Consider the following 16,435-nt stretch of genomic DNA (forward strand, 5'->3'; position numbering starts at 1 on the left):
TGTCCTGGGAGGATGCCCACCCCGGGGGGGATGCCCATCCCAGGGGGATACCCGTCCCGGTGGGATGCCCACCCTGGTGGGATGCCTACCCTGGTGGGATGCCCATCCTAGTGGCATGCTCACCCTGGTGGGATTCCCATCCCAGTGGGATGCCTGTCCTGGAAGGATGCCCACCCCAGGGGGATGCCCATCCCAGGGGGATACCCGTGCCAATGGGGCACCTGCCAGCCGCGAAGCTGCACCCCACCTTTACCATGGCCTTTCTCTGGCTGCAGCCAGACCCCACGCATGGGTGTGGGGCCGCGTGTGGGGCCAGTGGCCGATCCTGGCCCCCCCTGCCCCAGCCCCAATAACCTCGGTGCCCCTCCCTGGCCCCCCTCCTCCCCCAGAGCCAAGGGGAGCCGTCAGCCCCGGCCGGGAGCGGTGATGGACGATGCTCATTCTCTGTCTGCCGTCTTGTACCTCCCGTGGCCGCTCCCAACGCCCGGCCCCGGCGGCACCAGCTCCACCGCCCCGGCAAATTCCAGCGCCGGGGATGCCGCAGCCCAGGTGCCATGGTGATGGGCGCCCCGGCCATGGGGATGGACGCCCCGGCCGGGAGCGGCGGCAGGGACAGCTGGGCTGGAGACGGGCACAGCGGGAGAAAGAAGAAGGTCTGCGGGGAGGGGATGATGGAGGGGAGGGGAGGGCAGAGAAAAGGAGTAGGAGGATGGACAGACAGATGGCTGGAGGGGCTGATGGACATGGAATGGGGAGGTGAGTGGATGGAGAGGTGATGGACGGATGGACAGAGTGGATGGATGCGGGCAGCGGAGGGCAGCGGGGGTCGGCTGCCCAGCCCCATGGTTTGGGGGACATTGCTCCCCCCTCCCTGTAGCTTGTCCCCTCCCTCCCCAGCCCCCCAGAAACAAATCGGGGCAGGACTGATAAAAATATATCCTTTATTCTTCTCTAAAGGCTATCAGTAAAACCTGTAACAAAGCATTATTATTATTATTATTAATTATTATTAATTATTATTATCTTTCATTATAAAAAACAGGGCCTGGGGCCAGCGAAGCGCGGGGCGGGGGCGGCATCAAACTGTCCACAATAAATATTTTATTTACAGTGAGAAAGGGGACCCCACACAGCCGGAATGGCCGAGGAGGCGGCCGGGAAGGTGCGTGGCACCGAGCCCACCCAGGCTGGCTGCTGGCCCTGGGGCGGTCGCTCTACCCGGAATGGGACGGGGGTCCCTGGGGCGCAGCCACACGCCCACCCATGGGCGCCTTCAATCCAGCTGGGCACCCGTCATGGGGGGTGGCGCAGACCCCCTCCGGGGCTGGGCAGGGTGGTCCCTGGGGGGCTCACAGGCACTCATGCAGCACCTGGGTGTTGGTGCAGTTCAGGCAGCTGACGTGGCAGCACCAGTGGAAGGTGCAGTTGCAGCGCTCGGTGACGCGCTGGGTGCGCGTGCGGTACCCGCGCCCGCAGCACAGCAGCTCGCACCCATCCAGCCCCGGCGAGGAGCTGTTGCAGAAGCGCCCGGCCGTGCCCGCCGTCCCCGTCTTCCCGCTGTAGGTGCAGAAATTGGGTGACTTTTCGAAGTAGACGAGGTCATGGGGCGAGGGGGGTTTGTGAGCCGGGTTCTCGGGCTCCAGGTGATGCAGCTCTACCCGCGACGCCCGGTTGCTGCCCTTGTTGCCGTAGATGACGCGGGAAGCGCCGTCGAAGCGGTCCTTCAGGACGTCACCCACGGCGCGGAAAGTGGGCAGCCGCATCCAGCACGTGCGGACGGTGCAGGAGCCCGACATGCCGTGGCACTTGCACTCCTGGCGCATCTCTGAGAAGACCGTCTGCAAGGCGGGGGGGGGACATGGGGTGCAGTGAGCAGCCTGGGACCCCCCCTGGGGACCACCATGCTCCCTCACCCCCCCTCCCTGCAGCATCACATCATACTCAGCCCGCCCAAAGCCAGGCAAGACACCCCTCTCCCAACAGTTCCCAACCCTTGCATGGGGACAGGCTGGGGGTCTTGGTGGCCATGCCCATCCCCATCCCCCCCCCCAGTGTTGCCCGTGGCCCCCCATGCCCTCACCATGCGCCCAGCCTCGTTATTATGCAGGTTCATGAGGAAGCGCAGGTCACGGCCCTTCTCACTGGAGTCCACAAACTCCCTCCCCAAAGAGGCGCCCGAAGTCAATGTTGTCGCTGCAGCCCCCCCAGTGCCAGTCAGGCCCCCCGGGACCGCGGCGCCGGTAGTCGCAGGTGCAGGACTCGATGGAGCCCTCCGAGCAGGACCGCGCCACCGAATGCGTCACGCCGGCGCTGGTGATGGCGAAGATGAACGCTGTCTCCCGGCAGCCTGCGGAGGGGAGTGGGGCCTCAGGGTGCTGCCACGATGGGGAGGGGGCACCCATCGGCACCCCCAACCCACAGCCACGACGAGCTGGGGATGGGCTGGGGGCTGGTGACGCCCCGTGGTGAACCGGGGGTGCTTTGCCAAGCATCCCGGCTCGGGGTTGCCGTGGAGGGGGTCCGGGGAACCCCACACCGCCTCCCACCGCCCCGCGGCCTCACCCCGGTTGACGATTTTGCCGAAGATATTGGGACCCTGGGAGGTGGGGCAGTTCCAGCGGCGGTTGCGGAATTGCCACTTGCACTCCTTGATGGCGGTCTGGAGGCCGGAGCTGACGCTGTGCAGGATGCCGGGGTTCTGGCGGATCAGCTTGCGTTGCTTGCGGCTCAGCAGCTGCAGGCTGGGGTCCAGCACCAGCTGCACGTTCTTGGAGTCGGTCAGCAGGTTGGTGGACGAGGCCACGTTGATGATGCCCCTGCGGCACAAGCGGGGACGACGATCACCGGGGAGGGATCCCCGACATCCCGCTCCCCACCTCAACCCTCCCAGGGGGGCGAGGGGGGGGCCTGACCCGGTTCCTCTCTGCTACTGGAGCATCCTCCTCCCCGGGCATCCCCAGCAGCCGGCTCCCACCTGGGGGTCACAGCTCCGTGTCACATCCCCCCCCCCCCGGTTGCACCTGCGCACCCCATCCCTGGGTACGGGGCAGTCGCCATCGGTGCCAGCCCCTCTTTCCCCCCCCAACCCCTTCCGTGCCCCGGTGCCGGTACCGGTGGACTCACCACCACCTCCCGCTGTTGTTCACCGCCAGCGTGTTGGAGAGGGAGGAGAGGGCCAGAGCCCAGAGCGCCCGGAGCGCCAGCCCCAGCGCGGCGGTTCTCATGGCTCCGGCACCGGGAGGCCCCGGCAAAGTGCGCGGGCGAGCGGCCGCCGGGGTATTTATGGTGCCGCGGAGCCCCCGGCCCGGCCGCTACATCCACGCGTGTTTCCGGACGCGCGGGGCGCGGGTAGGGCGGGCGGCTCCGATGAAGGCGGCCGTGGGAAGAAGCGGGGAGCGCCGGGCGGACGAACCGGCACCGACGCCGGCACCGGGCTGCCAAACCGGTGCCCGGTGTCCGGGGTGCGGCGTCGGGAGTGCGGTGCCCGGCGCTCCCTCGCCGGTCCCTGGAGCGCGGCGTCGGGCTGTCCGTCCGCGGTACCCCGTACCGGTACTCGGCTGTGTCCGTGAGCTGTACCCGGTCCCGGTATTCGGTACCCGGTCCCGGTGCTCGCTGCTCCGTGGGCGGTACCCGGCGACTCCCCGGGGAGACGGTACGGTTGGACTCGGTTCAGTACGGTGGGTGCGCAGCGCTCAGCACCCGGGAGCATCTTCCAGCCCCTTCCCTCTTATAGGGGCGGCGCGGAGGGTCCCCATGGGCCGGTCCCACCGAGCGGGGCCTCCCCGCGTCCTCGCCCTAACAATGGGGAGCGGCGGAGCCGCGGCACCTCTTATGGGGCGGCCGGAGCGGCGGCGGCGCCGGGCCTGTCCGTCACGGCCCGGATTAGCCCGGCGGGTGGCTGCGCCCCGGCCCCGTGCCCAGAGAACGGCCGGAGAGGGGGGGGGCGACGGGGGGGGCGGGGGGGACCGGCAACCCCCCCCCCCCCACTCCCCGCCACGCCCGGCCCCGCCGCCCCGCGTACACGCTCTACCGGCACCGAGAAACCGGTAGGGTCTGGGAGAGCTCCCGGTGCGAGGAGGAGCACGGCCCGGAATAGTCCGGGATAGCTCCCGGCGCACGGAGGGAGCGGGGGACGGGGATAGCCCGGGATCTCCCGGGATAGCCCGGGGGAGTGGAGTGTGACGGGATTTTCCGGGATAGCCCCGGGCGCACGGGAGGGGCAGAGTCCCGGGGCAGCCCGGGGCGCACAGGGGACCACGGTCCCGGGACAGACCGGGGACACCGTCCCGGGACAGCCCGGGTTTGGGAGGGGGGGACGGCGGACGTGCAGCCCCTTCCCGGGCCGCGGGACCGCCGGGGCTGCCCCGGTCCCCGGTGCCGGTCCGGAGCCCCCGGCCCGCCTGTCCCGGCCGCCGCCCGTACCGGTCGGTGCCCGGTGCGACGGGGCGGCCGCATCCTCTCGCCGCTCGGGGCCGGGCTGTCCCGGCGGCAAAGCGGGCCGGGCCGGGCCGGTTGCGGACGAAGCCGAACGGCCACCGAACCTGCACCCCGGGGACACCCACCCCCCCCCCGCCCCGCGAAAGTGCCCGTGGGCGTCCCCGATATTTGTAACCCCCGTGGGTGCGACACGGCCCCGGGGAGCCCGGCCTGGGTCAGCACCGAGCGTCGGAGGGAGGGAGGGGGGAGAGGGGGAGGGATGGGGGGGGGAGAGGGATGGAGGGAGGGATGGAGGGAAGGGCAGGGGGGGTGTCGGGGGTGGGGGGGGGGGGGGGGCCTGGCGTGCCCACGGTCAGGCCACGGTGACAGCGGACCGGTGCTGACACGCGTCTCGGTGGGGGACGAGGGTCTGTCCCTGTTGTCCCCCGCTCGGGGGGGGGGGGGGGGGGGGGGCGGTTGGGCGGGTGTGAAGTCTCCGGTGCGGGGCGGGGGGGGTAATCCCCCCGCGGCGGTTTCCCCGGACCAGTCATGCGGGGCCGGATTAGCCCCCCCTCACCCGTCACGGCCCGGGGCCGCCGCTCACGATTTCAATTCAAGGACGGACAAAGCCCGGGGGGGGGGGGGGGGGGGGGGAACGGGGACGGAGGAGGGGGGGGGGTCGCCTCGCACCGGGCACCCCCCCCCACCCGCACATCACCCCCTCCCCCGACCCGGGAGGTGACCGGGGACCGCCCCGGGGTCTGCTCCAGGCCGGCGGCTCCCGCCCCGGTTCCCGGCCGGGCCAGGCGGTGTCCGCGCCCTCGGGCCGCCGCCCCGTCGGGGCTCCCGGGGCTGAGGTCAGCGGCCGCGGGGAGGCCCCGGGGCGCGGCCGGGAGGGCCCTGCCCGGGGCCGTGCCACCAACGGCGGGGCCCAAAAACGACCCCCCCCCCCCCCACCCCGCGCCCCGCTCCGTCCCCGGACCCCCCCGCCACCCCGGTGCCCCGCGCTTCACCCCCCCCTTCTGCTGCCGCCACGCAACTCAACGGCGGCCCCGGGGGGGAGCGATGCTCGGGAACAGGCACCCCCCCCACCCCCACCCCCCCCAGCCCCGGGGTGTCCGCGGGAGCCCGGCGGCGCGGAGCGGCTCCCGCAGCCGTCGGAGCGGCCGGTACTGCCGGTGTCCCCGGATCGTCCGTCCTTACCTGCCCGGGGCGGGGGGGGGGGGGGGGGGAACGGGGGACCGCTCGTCCCGTTCCGTCCCGTCGCACCGAGCAAGGATGGACGGACGGATGGAGGGACGCGGGGGTGGTCGGACGGACGGACAGCAGGACGGACAGACAGACAGAGGGACGGACGGACAGCGGGACAGCTGGGCGGATCGAGGGGGGGGAAGGAGGGAAAGGGGGGGGCGGGAGCCGGGGGTGCCCCGCACCGGTTGCCAGTCCCTGCCCGGTCCGTGAGCACCGGAACGGGCTCGGTACCGCCGGTACGGCGGGGGGGCTTCCAGCCTGGCCTGGGGCCGGGACCCCTGTGCGGGGGGGAGCACCCCTGGGACCCCCATGCGGTTATTGGGGGTCCCCTGCCCCCCCCCCCGTGAAGCACAGGGCACCCCCCTCCTCACCACGCCCCCCTCCCCCGGACGGTGCTCTGCCCCCCCCCCCGATGCTCATGCCGGGGGGGGGGGGAGCCACCGGGACCCCCCCCCCGCTCCCCTCCACACCATCACTCCCCCCCCCCCCCGCGCACTGCTGCAGCCGCTGCCATGGAAACGGCTCGCGGCTCTCGCGAGCTCGCCGCCCCCCCCCCTTCCCCCCCCCCGCCTTCCCGCGGCGCCCCCGGGCCCGGTGCGGGGGGGGGCGGGGGGGGGGGGGGGGGGGGGGAAACGGGAATAGGGGTTGGGGGGGGGGCCGGGGGACACACCGGGCGCTCTCGCGAGATCGGCGCGATCGGGCCTCCGCTTCCGGCGGCGGGAGCGGTGCAGAGTCAGCTGCGGGCGGGGGGCGCCACCGGTACCGGCACCAGGTGCGGGGGGGGGGGGGGGGGTGTCCGCACAGGGAGGGGGGGTCCGGGGTGTTGTGTATGGGGGGGGGTGCACTGCACCGGGGGGGGGGGGGCACGCACGGTGGGGGGGTGGAGGGGGCGCGGGGGGTGTACGGTATGTTGGGGGTGCGGAGAACCGGAGGGGGGGGGGGGTGATTGCACCGGGGAGGGGTGATGCGGTGCAGCGGGAGGGGCTCGGGGGTACCGGGGGGGGGGGGCGGGCAGCGCCTGTGGGGCTGTGGCGGGCGGGGCGGGGGGGCGGGGCGATGCGGCGGGGGGGGGGGAGCGGTGCAGCGCGGGGGGGGGTGGTGGAGATTTGGGGGTGCGCTGCAATCCGGAGGGGGGGGGGGGGTGCGTTGGAGGGGTGCAGTGTGAGCGGGGGTGGGGGTGGGGGGGCTACCGTCTCCGGGAGGGGGCCGGGAATTCGGGGAGCGTCGCGCCGAGGGGCTGCGGGGGGGGCGCGGGGGCGGGTGGCAGCCCACGGCCGGGAGGGGCGTGCTGCGGTGCGGGGGGCGCTGGGTCTGTCCCCCCCCACCTTGCCGGGGAGGCTGCAGAGCTGGGGGGGGGGGCCGTGTATGGGCTGGAGGGCACAGGGGGGGGTGTCAGGGCTGGGGGGGGGCTTGCGGTCCCGCCGAGGAGAGGTCTGTGCCTCAGTTTCCCCCAGTGCACAGCCCTGGCCTGTCTCCTTGGAGGGTGCAGCGTGGGGGGGGGGGGCACATCCCCAGCCCAGCCTCCCCCCCCATTGAGCTGAATGGAGGGGCAGCCCCCATGGAGCGTGTGGCCCCGTCCTTGGACCCCCACCCGGGGTCCCCTGAAGCCGTTGAATCCCCCCAGGACATGGGGGTCCCCAATCCCCGCAGTTCCCCAGAGCGCAGGGGATCCCTGGAGCCCCGCAGCCTGCCTCCACCTCCCACCCCCAGTTCTCAGGGCCACCCCCCACCCCAGCACCTGCCCCGTGCCCCCGCAGGATCCGGCCTCGCCTGCGGACGGAGCCAGCGCCGCCGTCACCATGGGCAACATCTTTGGGAACCTGCTGAAGAGCCTGATCGGAAAGAAGGAGATGCGGATCCTGATGGTGGGGCTGGACGCCGCCGGGAAGACCACCATCCTCTACAAGCTGAAGCTGGGGGAGATTGTCACCACCATCCCCACCATAGGTGTGCGAGGCGGGAGGGGGGGGGCACTGGGCAGGGACCCCTCGCCGTCAGGGCTCCTTGAGAGGGGGCTCGCGGCCCCGCGTGCCTCAGTTTCCCTCCGCTGTCGCTTCCCGCAGGGTTCAACGTGGAGACGGTGGAGTACAAGAACATCAGCTTCACCGTGTGGGACGTGGGTGGGCAGGACAAGATCCGACCCCTCTGGCGGCATTACTTCCAAAACACCCAGGGTAGGTCCCCCCCCACCGCCGGGGGTCGCAACGGTGGGATGAGGCTTGCCGGGGAGCGGGGGCGGCCGTGGGGCCGGCCGGATCCTGCGCTCCCAGCAGCGTCCGCTCGCTGTCCCCAGGGCTGATCTTCGTGGTGGACAGCAACGACCGGGAGCGGGTGAACGAGGCGCGGGAGGAGCTGATGCGGATGCTGGCAGAGGACGAGCTGCGGGACGCCGTCCTCCTCGTCTTCGCCAACAAGCAGGTGGGTCTGGGGCGGGGGGGGGGGGGCAGCCCCCACGGCAGGGCTGGGACCATCCCGGGGGCGTCGGGGCTGGTGTCTGGGTGCCTGTGGCAGGAGCATGCCCATCCCCGGGGTGTCGGGGCTGATATCTAGCAACGCCCATGACAGGGCCATGCCTGTGCCCGTGGCGTCGAGGCTGGTGTCTGAGAGACTTCATGGCAGGACCTCGTCCATCCCTGTGGCGTCGGGGCTGCCATTAAACAGCCCCTGTGGCGGGGCTCTGCCCATCCCCGTGGCATCAGGGCTGGTGTTTAACACACCCTCTGGCCGGACCATGCCCGTCCCCATGGCATCAAGGCCCTGGTGTCTCGCATCCCCATGGCAGGCCGGTGCTACTCCCCGCAGCATGAGGGCTGGCGCCAGCCCCTGTGGTGGTATAGTGCCCATCCCCGTGGCATCGGGGCTGGCATCAGCCCCCGCGGCGGCATGACGCCCATCCCCGCGGCGTCGGGGCCGGCGCGTGACCCCGTCTCTGCCCTAGGACCTGCCCAACGCCATGAACGCGGCGGAGATCACGGACAAGCTGGGGCTCCATTCCCTGCGCCACCGTAACTGGTACATCCAGGCCACCTGTGCCACCAGCGGGGACGGGCTCTACGAGGGCCTCGACTGGCTCGCCAACCAGCTCAAGAACAAGAAGTGAGCGGGCGGCCGCCGGCCCCGGCCCCCACCCCGTACCCCCGGCCCCCCCCCCCCGGGGCTGTGCCAGGCCCCCCCCGGATGCCCCCTCCCCACCCCGGGTTGGGTTTTGCTTTCTTCTGGCACCGGTTGCTGTGGGGTTTTTCGCCTTTTTTGGGGTCTCCTCGGTTCCCCTCGGATCTCGTGTGTGCGTGCGTGGAAATATAGCTATATATAACGTATTTGGGGGGGCGGGGGCGGAGCTCCGGGGAGCGGGACGGGGGACGGGGGCCGCCTGGGCGCTGCCCTGCCCGGGGGGGCCATGTCAGGGCACCCCGTCCCTGTGCATGTCCCCGCACCCCTCGCCTTCCTCTGGACCAAATGTGGGGGCAGCGGGGCCGCAGGGGGCATTTGGGACCATACACACCTCCTCCTCCCCCCCCTCCCCAGCACACCCTCCTGACCCTGCGTGCCCCCCGGGGGTCCCACACGTCCCCGGCCCCCCCATGTCACTTCGAGGCAGGTCTCCTCCCCGCAGCGCGACCCCCACAGGGAGAGGCACAGGGCTGCCGGGACCCCCACGGTCCCTCTGGCCGTGCCCCCCCCCCCCCTACTCCAGCCGCCTGCACCCCAACCCCATGCCAGCATAGTGATTGTATGTCCCTGCCCCTCACGGATGGACGGACAGACGGCCCCGTACTGTACCCCCCCCCCCCTCGGCACCGTATTTATACCCCCGGTCTGTGCTTGGTGTGACGTGTCGCTGCGGCTCTGCCCCGTCTGGGAACGTGTGTACTCGCCCCCCCCCTCCGCGCCTGAGACGGTGGGTGACCCCCGGCCCCCCCCTTGGATATTAAACATGTTTTATGTAGCGCTGCCCCACGGCTCTTCTTCCGCAGCCCCCCCCCCCCCGGCGCGGGGGTCCCACGGAGGGGGACGGTGATGGACAGCCCCGGGCTGGTTTTAATTAGAAAGAGCTTAGCGGAGCGTGGGGGGGCTGGCAGGGGGGCAAGGGGGGGCCCCCCTTCCCAGGCTCATCTTTAGGGGAATATTGGATGAAATGGTAAATCCCATTAGCGCTAATCCCAGCCGGGACGTGGGGACGGTGCCAGCGCCAGGATGGGCGTGAGTGGGGCTCAGCCCCCCGGTGTCACCCCCCGCCATGGGCCAGGGGACTGGTTAAGTCCTGTTTGGGGCCAGCGCTGCTGTCCCCATCCCCATGTCCCCTCTGGGTTGGTGGCTGGGGGGCTGTTGGACCTCCCCCGCCCCTGTGCCAGTGACACCGAGCCGAGGTGCGGTGCTGGCTGCCTGGGTTCCTCCTGGGCAGGGGAGCTGGAGCGGGGGTAACTGGGGTTCTCTGGTGGGCTGGGAGGCGCGAAGCCGGCACCGGCGCGTTCCTACCGGCCGGGCCGGCAGCTTTGTCTGGTGGGGGCCAGCCCGGCGCTGACCCGGCAGCCCTAATCCCATTAGTACCCCGGCCCCCAGCCGCCAGCCCGGCTTCCCCACCTCTCGGCAACGGGGGCTGGTATGTGGGTGCGCCGGTGGGGCCGGCGTGCCGATGCCGTCGTCCGGGAGCTGTACCGGGGCACAACCGCCAACGGGACCACCGCCACCGTCAACAGGGCCATCGTTGCCGGCACAGGGCGAGGGAGTCGGGTTGTCCCCCCATGTGCCAGTGTGACCCCCCCCCCCACCCTGAGCCGGGGCTGCTCACTGTATTCCTGGGCTCTGCCTCCTGCTCCGGGGGCTGGTGCCCCCCCCCCCAGGTGCAGGGCTGTGGGGGCTGTGGGGCAGGTTTGGCTCCGCAGAGGGCCCCAGCCCAGCGCCGGGCCCTTCAGTTCAGCTCCTTGCTGGTGAGGGGGTCAGCTTCTCTTGTCCCACATGGCCGGGGTGGGGGCTGGAAGGGGTGCTGGGGTGCCAGGAGAAGGGATGCTTTTCACCCGCTGGGTGCTGGGGAAGGGTGCTGGACCTGGGTGGGTGATCGGGAAGGATGTTGGGCTCAGGTGAGTGCCAGAGAAGGGTCCAGGACCCGGGTGGGGGCTGGAGAAGTGTCCTGGACCCAGCTGTGTGCTCGGGAAGGATGCTGGACCCGAGTGGGTGCCAGGGAGGGGTCCGGGAGCCGGGTGGGTGCCGAGGAGGGGTCCTGGACCCGGGTGGGTGCCGGTTTCTCCAGGCTTTGCTGCCGCCTGCTGGTACCGAGTCCCGACGGCGCCGGGACAGCGGGTGCTGCACCCAGCCGGTGCCCTGGGACGAGCCCTTCCTCCCGGACCCCCCCACCCGGACCCCCCCCACCCCGGGCCGGGGCAGGGACGGCCGGCTAAGCCCGGGAGTACCGGGACGGTCCCACGGCAGAGACGGACGCCCGGTGCCAGCCCGGGCTGGATGGCACCGGAGCACGGACGGACACGTGTCCCCGGGCACCGAGGGGGTGACCCAGCCTCGGGGGGGGGGGGGAACCACCCCCCGTCCCCCCGCCCCCGCTCCGTCCCCGGCCCCACCGGGGCTCGGGGCAGCTCCGGTCACCCCCCGACGGCTCATTGCCTGTCCCGGGAACCGGTCCCGGTACAGAGTCCCGGAGCCGGTGGGGGCGGGGCAGGGGGGCGGGGCCCGGGGAGAGCCCCGGGGGCCGGGCCGGGCCGGGTAGGGCGGTCCCGGTACCGCCGCCGCCGCCGCCAGCCCGACCATGCCTCCCCCCGCCGCGCTGTTGCTGCTGCTGTTGCCGGTGCTGCTGCCGCCGCCGCCGCCGTTCGCCCGCGCCGCCGAGAGCGAAACCGAAAGTGGTGCCCGGGGGCTACGGCTGGAGACGCTCGTGAGCACCGGGAGAAGCTGGGGGGGGGGGAGGCGGGGGGAACCGGGGCTGTGTGGGGCGCACCGGGCACCCCCGGTGGCTCCCTTGGACGGGGAGCTGGGACCGGGAACGGGGCGGGGGGGACGCTGGTGGGATGCTGTTGGGGCGGGGGGGGGTACCGGGGAGCCCGGTTTGGGTGGGGGGGTGCACGGGGCAACGAGAGGACCGGGCTGCGGAGGGAGGGTGGGGGGGACGGGGCACCGGGGGGGTCGGGGAGGGGGGGGGAGTCCGGTTCACCGAGCGCTCGGGGGACCTGTGGGCACGGGGGGTGCGTGGACGTCGAGGCCGGGAGGGAGGGCGGGGGGGGGTGTCCCGGCCCGGTTCCCCCTCCCACTCGTGACACACACCCCCCCCCCCCCCGTTGCAGGTGCCCCCCCCCCGAGGGCTGCACGGAGCTGTCGGCGCCGGGGGACACGGTGCACATTCACTACACGGTGCGGGGCGGGCGGCGGGAGGAACACGTCAGCACTGAGCTCCGCCGGGCGGGGCGGGCGGGGGCGGCTCCGGCACCGGGGGGGGGGGGCGGGGGTGGCCTGGGCTGGCTCCGGCGTGGCTCCGGGGTGGGCATGGGGTTGGCACCGGGGCGGTACGGGGATGGGCATGGGGATGGCACCAGGGTGGCACTGGGACTGGCACTGGGATGGCACCGGAGTGGGCATGGGGATGGCACTGGAACAGGCACTGGGACAGCACTGGAGTGGGCATGGGGCTGGCACCAGGGTGGCACTGGGACTGGCACTGGAGTGGGCATGGGGATGGCACTGGAACAGGCACTGGGACAGCACTGGAGTGGGCATGGGGCTGGCACCAGTGTGGCACTGGGACTGGCACTGGGATGGCACTGGAGTGGGCATGGGAATGGCACTAGGACAGGCATGGGGCTGGCACCAGGGTGGCACTGGGACAGGCACTGGGGCTGGCACTGGGATGGCACTGGAGTGGGCATAGGAATGCACTAGGACAGGCATGGGGACAGCCCTGGGATGGGCCCTGGGTGGCACCTGGACTGGTGTAGGAGTGGCACTGGGATCAGCACAGGGATGGCACTGGTCGGAGGGGGGGTGGGCAATGGGAGCAGCACCAGCGTGGCAGTGGGACAACACTGGGACCCACATGGGGACAGCCCCAGGGCAGAGCCACCGCCGCATCCCCAGGGGTAACCGTGCCCGTGTCCCCGCAGGGCAGCCTGGAAGATGGCCGGATCATCGACACCTCGCTGAGCCGGGACCCGCTCCAGGTGGAGCTGGGCAAGCGCCAAGTCATCCCTGGTGAGTGGGGAGCCGGGGGGGTTTAACCGGGATCCGGCCAGGCCGAGTGGGCTGTGGGATCCCCCCGGCCGGCCCCACTCACCCCTCTCCCCCCTCTCCTCGCAGGCCTGGAGCAGAGTTTGCTGGACATGTGTGTGGGGTAAGCCAGACGGTGGGGCGAGGGGGTGGGCAGCGGGCCCCCCCCAGCATCCCCGCCACAGTTTGGCGTGGGTTTGGCCCCACGGGGCACGGGCACTGACAGTCTCTCGCCGTGGCAGGGAGAAGCGGAGAGCTATCATCCCCCCTCACCTGGCCTACGGCAAGCGGGGCTCCCCTCCCACCATCCCAGGTGAGCGCAACCCTCAGGGTCCCCGTGGGGTCCCCACCAGCCTCCCGCAGCCCCCGCTCAGGCTCTGCCTCCCCCCCCCACCACCAGGCGATGCGGTGCTGCGGTTCGAGGTGGAGCTGGTCGGTTTGTCCCGGGCCAGTTACTGGCAGAAGGTGGTGAACGAGGTGCTGCCGCTGCTGTGCCTGGGGCTCGTGCCGGCGCTGCTGGGGCTCATCGGGTACCACCTCTACCGCAAGGCCAGCAGCCCCAAGCTCTCCAAAAAGAAGCTGAAGGAGGAGAAGAGGAACAAAGCCAAAAAGAAATAAAGCCTTTCCCTCGGCAAACCGTCGCTGCTCCATGTTTGCTCTGTCCAGCTCCAGGGGTGGTGGGGGACAGGACAGCAGCAGGAAGGGGCTGTGTACCCCCCCCAAGCTTCCTGCCTACTCTTGGTGGGGCTGAGGAGCTGTCGGACCTGAGCAGGAGGCGACAGACCCTCGCCTGCCCTGACAAAGCTCAGTGGGTCCCAGAAATAAGATGCTAGAGCACGTTTTGGGGCACATTTTAGCTCTTTTATGGCACCTCTGGGCAGTCACGGTCCCTGTGGTGTCCCCAAGCACCAGGCAGGGTGCCCTCATCTGCAAGGAGGGGATTCTCAGCTGGTGCCTGTGGAGCCGTGGATGGGGTCTGGGCAGGCATCCCCTTCCAAGAGGCTGTCGGGGTGTTTGGTGCCCTGATGACCTTGTGCACGGTCCCCCTCAGCGCGGGGCAAGTCCATGGGGATGCAGTTCTTGCGCTCGATGGTGAGGAGCGGGTTGGGCTCGCCGAGCACCTCCTGGCTGACGGAGATCCCTGCCAGGTACTGCCTGAGCAGCTCCCGCAGGCGCCGGTTCCTCTGGCTCAGGGCTGCCCGCTCCCGCTCCAGCGCCTGCTCTTCCAGCTTCACCTTGTTGAACCGCTGCCAGAAGCGCTCCAGCCCCACGTAGTCCCGCATGGCCTGGGCAAGAGAGGCAGAGAGGAGGGTAGGGGGTCCCCAGCCTGCCCACGCACCAGCCAGGATGTCCCAAGGCCAGATCCTGACCCTCGCCCTCCACTGTGGCAGCGTCTGGGACCCTGGTGCTGCCTCCTCACCTGGGCCAAGGGCTCTGTGGGTGTCTCCTCAAGGACTTGCTGAGCGTCTCGCTGCTCCCCCTCTGCCAGCGAGGAAGGGTAGAAGGGCAGCACCTTTTCCTCCTCCGTCTCCAGCCTGCGGCACATCTCAGCCAGCCGCAGGATGCGCTGGGCCTGGGAAGGGGGGGTGCGAGTGAGGGCAGGGCGGGGGGGGGACGGCAGCACCCCCCCCCCCCGGTGCTTCCCCTGCCCGCAGGCTGCCGGCCTCACCTTCTCCACCACCCGCGCCAGAGCCTTCAGGGCAGCGCTGCTCTGCGTGGTGAGCCTGGCCAGGCTGCCGTGGGCCGTAGCCCTGGCCTGCTTCATCTCGCTCTTGAGCTCCTGGAGCTGCCTGAGGACGCTTTCCTTCTCCTCCCGCGCACGCCGGTTCTGCTCTTCGCTCTCTCGGAGGTGAGCCGCGATCTGGCCCTTGATGGCTGTGACCGAGTCCTAGAGACAGGCGAAATGTGAGCAGCGGGATGGGGGTGTCTCCGCTCCCACAGCCACCCCTGCGCCCTGCTGCAACCTGGAGCTTTTGCAGCTTCTTCGCCTGCATCTCTATCTCCCTGGAGCTCTTCTTGTCCTTCTGTTTCAGCGCCTCAAAAGCGATCTTCTGGTGCTCGGTGGCCTCCGTGTAGCTCTGCATGGCCTGCTGGAACTGCTCCCAGAGCACCTCCACCTTCCCGCCCAGCTGCAGGCGGCTGTACTGCTTCTCCTGCTGGCTCTGGGGACAGACACAGGTGTGGGTGACCCACCACCTCCCAAACCTCACCGTGTGCTCTGCTCACAAGCCCTAAAAGGCTCCTTGCCAGTTCCTCCCCGTGCCTTGTATTTGATGTCATCACGGGCACTCTGGAAATTCAGCGTGGCCTCGTGGTTGTTCTTGGCGTAATTCTGCTCTGTGGCCAGTGCCACGTCCCGCAGATAGCAGCTTTCTCGCTCGTGCTGCTCAAGGATGGTCCTTCTGGGGAAAACATGGGGGAGCTGCTGACAGAGGGAAGGCACAACAGTCCTGACTGGGTCGTGAGAGGGCTCAGCACCAGGACAGGATAGCCAGCGGGTGCCACTGCTGTCCCTCTCCCCCTCTCAGCCTCAAACTCCTTTACCTCTCAGCCTCTAACTCCATCTTCAGGGCCTCCAGCTGGGCGCCGTAGCCCTCCTCCAGGCACGTCAGGCGGCAGTGCTGGAGCTGCAGCAGGCGGTCGATGTTGTACAGGTGGCTGCGCAGGGCCTGGGCGTATTGCTCCTCCGCCTCCTCCAGGTCTGTGGCCAGGGACTGTGGAAGTTGCATGGGGGGATCACCGGTGGGCCCCAGTGCCACCCCCACCCCACCAGCCCCACGCTCACCTCGATGACGCTGTCCTTGCAGTCCATCACCCGTGCAAAGGTCTGGCTGAGGATCTCGATGTCCTGGCGCAGCTCCTTATCCTTGACCTCCCGCAACACTGTCCGCCACTGCGTCCTGAGCTTGTGGAGGTTCAGGGTGCTGCTGCGCTCCTCCTTGGCCAGCTTGTCCTGCACGGGGGCCACGAGCGGTGAGGACAGGAACGGGGGCTGGGCGGCATGTGGCATAATATGCTGCCAACGCCCCCCCCCCCCCGGCCCCCCACGCACCTTCAGGAACCGGGTGAGCATCTCCCCCTTCATCTTGGCCTCCTCCTCCTCGGCCAGCGCTTGGCTCTGCAGCAGCAGGAGCCCATCCTCCGCCGCCATGGGGGCTGCCGCACGCGAGCGACGCTTGTCCGACATGATGGCTGGGCCCGGGCACACGGGTGTGAGAAGTGGGGGGATACTCAGGGTCCCGGCCGCCGCCCCCCCCGCCCCCCCCGGCCCTGTTACCCCCTGCCCCACCCCTATCTCCTCCTCCCGGGGTCCCCCTCAAGGCCCCCCCTCCACACTTCGGGGTACCCCCAGGTCCCATCGCTCCTACCCCTCGGTTCCCCGTCCCGCACCACGGGGGGGTCCCGCCCCCCCCCCATGCCGGTATCGGTCGCCCCCATCCCGGTATCGGTCGCCCCCCCCAGTACCCCCGGCCCAGCGGCCGGCGTCCTACCGGTCTCCTAGCAACCACCACTTCCGGTTGGGGCGGGAGCAGGGTCCCACTTCCGTCTGCAGGCAGACAGA

At 70.9% G+C, this 16,435-nt stretch overlaps 5 protein-coding genes across 7 annotated transcripts; 3 read left to right on the forward strand and 2 right to left on the reverse strand.

Annotated features, from left to right (window-relative positions):
* Positions 1 to 983: 983 nt before the first annotated feature.
* On the reverse strand, positions 984 to 3,854 carry WNT1 (Wnt family member 1). Its single transcript, XM_030037515.2, is given in 5 exon segments — positions 984 to 1,838; positions 2,081 to 2,164; positions 2,166 to 2,347; positions 2,563 to 2,816; positions 3,124 to 3,854. Coding segments are annotated over 5 exon segments (1,110 nt in total). The 5' UTR covers positions 3,225 to 3,854; the 3' UTR covers positions 984 to 1,349.
* On the forward strand, positions 3,223 to 4,182 carry LOC115350950 (translation initiation factor IF-2-like). Its single transcript, XM_030037109.1, has 3 exons — positions 3,223 to 3,652; positions 3,734 to 3,927; positions 4,051 to 4,182. The coding sequence occupies exons 1-3, from the start codon at positions 3,223 to 3,225 to the stop codon at positions 4,180 to 4,182; spliced, it is 756 nt and encodes a 251-aa protein (XP_029892969.1).
* A 2,125-nt stretch (positions 4,183 to 6,307) lies between these two features.
* On the forward strand, positions 6,308 to 9,613 carry ARF3 (ADP ribosylation factor 3). The gene is made up of 5 exons (XM_030037261.1): positions 6,308 to 6,439; positions 7,425 to 7,614; positions 7,731 to 7,841; positions 7,961 to 8,085; positions 8,606 to 9,613. Exons 2-5 carry the CDS (start codon positions 7,467 to 7,469, stop codon positions 8,765 to 8,767), a joined length of 546 nt encoding a protein of 181 aa, XP_029893121.1. The 5' UTR covers positions 6,308 to 6,439; positions 7,425 to 7,466; the 3' UTR covers positions 8,768 to 9,613.
* Positions 9,614 to 11,399: 1,786 nt separating this feature from the next.
* FKBP11 (FKBP prolyl isomerase 11) lies at positions 11,400 to 13,509 on the forward strand. The gene is made up of 6 exons (XM_030037260.1): positions 11,400 to 11,554; positions 11,962 to 12,024; positions 12,771 to 12,858; positions 12,964 to 12,997; positions 13,116 to 13,186; positions 13,274 to 13,509. Exons 1-6 carry the CDS (start codon positions 11,426 to 11,428, stop codon positions 13,489 to 13,491), a joined length of 603 nt encoding a protein of 200 aa, XP_029893120.1. The 5' UTR covers positions 11,400 to 11,425; the 3' UTR covers positions 13,492 to 13,509.
* Positions 13,510 to 13,724: 215 nt separating this feature from the next.
* CCDC65 (coiled-coil domain containing 65) lies at positions 13,725 to 16,390 on the reverse strand. Of its 3 annotated transcripts, none has more exons than XM_041128827.1 (8): positions 16,339 to 16,390; positions 15,926 to 16,071; positions 15,659 to 15,826; positions 15,418 to 15,587; positions 15,137 to 15,275; positions 14,838 to 15,035; positions 14,294 to 14,761; positions 13,725 to 14,159 (listed from the first exon to the last, which is right to left on the reverse strand). In XM_041128827.1, the coding sequence occupies exons 2-8, from the start codon at positions 16,058 to 16,060 to the stop codon at positions 13,818 to 13,820; spliced, it is 1,620 nt and encodes a 539-aa protein (XP_040984761.1). In that variant the 5' UTR covers positions 16,061 to 16,071; positions 16,339 to 16,390; the 3' UTR covers positions 13,725 to 13,817. The 3 variants fall into 3 exon arrangements, with proteins under 3 accessions (XP_040984761.1, XP_040984762.1, XP_040984763.1); XM_041128828.1 differs by having other exon boundaries at positions 15,926 to 16,065; positions 16,339 to 16,383; XM_041128829.1 differs by lacking the exon at positions 16,339 to 16,390 and having other exon boundaries at positions 14,294 to 14,446; positions 14,543 to 14,761; positions 15,926 to 16,121.
* Positions 16,391 to 16,435: the final 45 nt, after the last annotated feature.

Source organism: Aquila chrysaetos, chromosome 15 (genome assembly GCF_900496995.4).
Source record: "Aquila chrysaetos chrysaetos chromosome 15, bAquChr1.4, whole genome shotgun sequence".
NCBI lineage: Eukaryota > Metazoa > Chordata > Aves > Accipitriformes > Accipitridae > Aquila > Aquila chrysaetos.